This window comes from Octopus bimaculoides, chromosome 1, assembly GCF_001194135.2.
Source record: "Octopus bimaculoides isolate UCB-OBI-ISO-001 chromosome 1, ASM119413v2, whole genome shotgun sequence".
Taxonomy (NCBI): Eukaryota; Metazoa; Mollusca; class Cephalopoda; order Octopoda; family Octopodidae; genus Octopus; species Octopus bimaculoides.
Window position 1 is genome coordinate 131,809,762 of NC_068981.1, and position 5,524 is coordinate 131,815,285.

A 5,524-nucleotide genomic window follows, 5' to 3' on the forward strand; every position below is an offset into this window, starting at 1 on the left:
AAAAACCCCCATTTTCCTAAAAATTACAAGGGAAAAACTCGGATCTTGTGAATTTTCTGAGGTACTCTCCCCACCCCTTGGAAAAGATTTTCCACACAAATTTCTTTATAATCGTAATGTATGCCGTTTGAAAGATATTTCTATGAATTTTCATCGAAAAAAAAACTCCCATTTTCCCAGTATTTGTTTTGGATTTTCATTTCCGGGTCAAGATGTAAACATTAACCCAATGTTTTTCAACTCACTACATTACATACGTGAGACCCAACTGTATATATTTATTATGCAGAAAGCTCAAGATTATTTTGTCATGACTTAAGTTTTAATTCAGAGGGATCTTCTCCGAGACAAGCCATCATCACCATGGCTAACGAGCACAAATCTATCCATTTTCACAATGGACTTGTAACATGCTCCTTTACTATTCCAAGTATATCTAAGGCCCCGTACTCAAAGATTTTGTGTTTGTCCTGTTACATTTCTTGCAACCTACCTCGACTATAATTGTTATTGAACGGGCAACCGTCGTTACGATACCAAGGTTTATAATAATAAATAAATAATTCAATAATATTCAATCACAAAAACATTTAAAAATAACAATAAGAATTTTAATAGTTTAAAACGGACAACAACGTTGTAATTTATATACTTAACCAGGTGGAGGCGCAATGGCCCAGTGGTCATAGGATCGCGGTTTCGATTCCCAGACCGGGCGTTGTGAGTGTTTATTGAGCGAAAACACCTAAAGCTCCAGAGGCTCCGGCAGGGGATGGTGGCGAACCCTGCTGTACTCTTTCACCACAACTTTCTCTCACTCTTTCTTCCTGTTTCTGTTGTGCCTGTAATTCAAAGGGTCAGCCTTGTCACACTGTGTCACGCTGAATAACCCCGAGAACTACATTAAGGGTACAGGTGTCTGTGGAGTGCTCAGCCACTTGCACGTTAATTTCACGAGCAGGCTGTTCCGTTGATTGGATCAACTGGAACCCTCGACGTTGTAAGCGACGGAGTGCCAACAACAACTTAACCAGGTAACGTTTTTGCAAGAGAAGAATTTGATATAAATACGTCACACCTATAAAGGGAGAGTAGTCAATTTGTATAATTGCAACGATTCTACCTCTGTTGGGAGAGTGTCGCGGTTATTTAAAATGGAGTTTACAAATTTGGAGACAGTCTTATTTTAGTGAGAAATTTGCGTACTTTTCGCCAGATTTCAACGGATTTAGTTTAATATATATGAAGTTCTGCTGGTATATATATTTATTTTTTTAATCATTTGTGTGTGTATTTACAGTGGATATTGTTATTTGTCTTTAATAACGAAATATTCACTTATTAAACAGCATTGTTTTTGTTTTGGCATATTTTGGATTTATATTGTCGCTATTTTTATATATTTATTTGTTTCAGCCAAGTGGCTGTGGTCATGCTGGAGCACCACCGCTATGTTGGATTTTTAAAACTTGTTTCACCGTTAAAAAATTCTTTCTGTCTCTTGTTATCTCAAACAATATCATTACAAGATATTTCACTATCTCATGTTAGTTATTAATTCGGTATACCATTAATTCAACTAATTCTTATTTAAATTTGGCTGCGGAGTTTTTATAATTCATTTAATAAACAAGCGTATTATTTATATATATTACACGAGTGAACGGAAATAGTCAAAAGGGGCAAAAAAGCATACTTCATTTAAATGCTATAAATAATTGTTGAAGTAAAACTTTAAGTTGCTTGTTAACTGACAATGTATAGACATATATACAATGAAAATACAATCGTAAAATGGCATTATATATATGAGAAAAAAGGTTTAGTTTTATCCAATATCTTAAAACAGTGAAACACAAAATATTAATTCAGTCATGTACTGAAATGCATGGTATTACTTGCATATTTATGGCTTTTAGTGTCGAAAAGAATGGTTCAATTGACATTACGAAGAAATCTCGACAGTCTTGATTGAGGCTGCCCCGTCCGCGAATTTTTTCCCCACAAGATTTTCGAACCCCAGTAATGAACTCATTTGCTTACAGCCATTCGGAGCTCACCTTCATCTTGTTGCCAAGTTTACAAATACACTCTACCAAGTAAACTCAAGACGAAGAACGGTGTTGTAAGTCGACCAATCGCCAAATTATGCCTGATTTCAGAAGGAGACAAGTAATTAGATTTACATCTATACCTATTAACGGATTTTGTTAGGGTTCCAAATAGTAAAGATGTGGATTGGAGAAAAATGTGGGTAGAGGGTGATGTGCTAGCAACCCTCTCCCTTTACAAAGTAAACAACAACACAAATAACTACGCAGAGGCAGCCATGGTTCAAACAAGAACAACAAGCATTCTTAAAAGAGAAAAGAAACATGGTCATTCCTTACCCAAGTGACCTTATCTTATCGCCCATCACTTGTTATGCGCTCATAAATTAGTTTGATAGTTGAGTTCCGATGGGCTGTATGCAAATGAGTTCATAACTGGGGTCCGGAACTCTCGTGGGAAAACATTTCGTGCCCCGTCCAGCAACACAAGTTTCAATGACGTTCTTGCAAGTTGCACGTAGCACCGACGAACTCTTCTTTACTTAACTCATAAAGCACTGGGATTTGCACTTACATAGCACGGACTTCTGAGCATATTTTATGAAAATGAGACTACCATGCACACATAAAAAACAAAAAAATAGTTAAAATATCTTCTTAGAATGTATTAGTGCCAAGTTTTACATCATCTGAAAAGTCATTAGTTGAACTATTAGTCCTCTCGCATTCTGAAGTGCGGGGGGGGGGGATATCAGAATGTTTGAGTGACATTAGACCCCAACAGACGCCCATAAATTAAATGTATCTGTCTGGACCATGATCGTGACCTGTGCCTGGCGGCCACGATCGTCACCTGTCGCACTTTGTGTTAAAGTGTATTGCCAACAACATCGAACTTGATAATGGTGCTTACTGTTGCTTTTTTTTTCACACTGCAACTATTAAATAACACTTGATTGAGAGATACTGGTAACCGACGAGGTTGAAGAACTTCCCTGCTTCACAAGTGTTGTTAGTACAAGCATTACTGTTGTGTAGTCTCAAACCAGTCCTGATTGAGTGATCCTACGGAACAAGGGTAGTCTGATGAGAGACAAGGCTCGATCTTTGAGATCATCATTTCACCTTTATATCCATATCCTGTCTGCCTAGCTATATCACTTCAACATGAAGTGGTGAATCGTAAGGCGTGCAGTATGACAGTATATTGCAATTTCATATCTGTCTCATCCATTCCCGTATACCTATAGACTGTGATGGTTGTTGGAGGTGAGCAAGAAGGATGGGGTTAAAGCACAACAGTTGTGACCCCTCCATTCATGTTGGTGGTGTGCATCTCAGCCCAGTGTTTGAAGCCAGTGACAGTATTAATGTTGCAGCTATTTCTGATAGTGTTTTTAGGATGTTGTAATGATCTGGGGTGTTGTGTAGTTTAAGTATTTGGAGGTAGCTGTCCATATAGTAACTAGAACTACAAGGATTGAAGCTGGCTACTATTACAAACTGTGTCCATTTGTTTGTCCAAATGACATTTCATTTGTTTTTAGTATATTTACTTTATGCTGTTGGTCTGTGTACAAGATGCATAGTGCACTGTTTTGTGTTCTTTGTAGTATGTTGTGATCAGGGCTAGCATAATCCAGTGTTCACCACTATTTATAGTACAGCAGTAATATGAAACCAACCGCTAGGTACTCAGTAGGACACCACAAGTGAGCCACCATAGTTTCACGTGATCGGTCTATAAATCGACCACTCTGTTCTAAAATAAAACTGCTTGTCCCTTATAAAAACCGTTTGACATGTTGCTTGGAGGATAGATGGCTTATGACCAGAGATTTGCGCAGATGACTTCATATAATTTTGAACTGACCGCATATTGTGACAAAGATAGCTTTCTATAATTTCAGAGCAGTTTTTCTCTCTCTCCCAGCCAGCAATTATTAATATTGTTCATTGTAAACAGCCAACACCATATATCTTTATGTCCAGCAATAGATATTCATTTAAATGTTTGTATGTTTGCATCAGTTATTATTCACACAGCCAACAAAGTACATCTTCATTGGTAGCTCAACTTGAGGGACTTATAGCACCCAGCAACAAAGCTTCTTTCCATTGGCTAAGTATGGTATTTGTGCTTGTTCTGTGCTTGGTTTTGTTCTATTTACTGTGTTTTCTATGTGTGTTGTGGAGGAATTCTATCTAAGTTGAAGTATTTTTGTTTTCTCTTTTGTGTATTATATTTGTGCTGTTGAGTGCAAAGTTTGGTTCTCTGTTGCTTGTATGAAAGGAGACAGTAGATTTGGTAGGTGCCACATTAAGTTTCTTAAGGAACTTATTTTCTATGATTTAAATAGTTTGTAGTGGTTGTGCTACAGTATCTGGAGAAAGATAGGAAGATGTGTGGTACCGTGAGAGGATGGATCCTTGTGATACTTCATTACGACCGAGTTGAAGAATTTGATGAATGAATTTAGACAATCCAATTATTTTTCAACTCTCACAAATACATAACTACACACATGCACTATGACAGGTACACACACACATCCTTCTACGTTTTCATCATTTCTTGCATGAGCATTTGAGTAAATATATCTGTTAATTCTTGTTATAAATGATGTCCCATGGCTCAATGGTTAGAGCATTGGGCTCACAATCATGAGGCAGTGAGTTCAATTCCTGGGCTAGACTGTGTGTTGTGTTCCTGAGCAAGACACTTTATTTCACATTGCTCCAGTTCACTCAGCTGTAGAAATAAGTTGTGATGTCACTGGTGTCAAGCTGTATCAGCTTTTGCCTTTCCCTTGAATAACATCGGTGGTGTGTTGAGGGGAGGCTGGTATGCATGGGTGACTGCTGATCTTCCATAAGCAACCTTGCTTAGACTTGTGCTTTGGAGGAGAACTTCCTAGGTGCAATCCCATGGTCATTCATGACTGAAGGGGGTCTTTATAAGACTAAACTTTTGCGTTTTGTTGAGGTGAGGGAAGATCATGTAAGCGGATGAGAGGATAGATCCTTGTGATACTCCGTTTGGGAAATTGCAGATTCTGGAGGTGTTGTTTTTATGTACTGCATAAGCTTGGTGGCTAAACGAGTAGTTTGCTAGCCAGCATTTTGTATTCATTCTTTTGAAGTATTATCTCTTATATGAACAGCAGGAGTGACTGTGTGGTAAGTAGCTTGCTTACCAACCACATGGTTCTGGGTTCAGTCCCACTGTGTGGCATCTTGGGCAAGTGTCTTCTACTATAGCCTCGGGCCGACCAAAGCCTTGTGAGTGGATTTGGTAGACGGAAACTGGAAGAAGCCCGTCGTATATATATATGTACTAGCAGTATATCCTGGTATTGCCAGGGATTAAGCTAGGATTATTAAGTGATCAAGTGCTTTATTTCAAACCAAAATAAGTAACATTGACATCAGATTTGAGCGAAATCCATTGAAATTGGTTTGGCTGAAAATGG

The 5,524-nt window shown here is 38.1% G+C and overlaps 2 protein-coding genes across 2 annotated transcripts in view; one reads left to right on the forward strand and one right to left on the reverse strand.

Annotated features, from left to right (window-relative positions):
- Positions 1-2,579, reverse strand: part of LOC106882601 (dysbindin) — a 34,187-nt gene extending 31,608 nt beyond the window's left edge. Inside the window, exon 1 of the mRNA XM_014933349.2 lies at positions 2,391-2,579. Coding sequence (XP_014788835.1) covers positions 2,391-2,416 — 26 coding nt within the window. The 5' untranslated portion in view covers positions 2,417-2,579. The remainder of the gene's footprint in view (positions 1-2,390) is intronic.
- Positions 1-5,524, forward strand: part of LOC106882593 (CAP-Gly domain-containing linker protein 1) — a 26,750-nt gene that overhangs the window by 785 nt on the left and 20,441 nt on the right. The window lies entirely within an intron of this gene.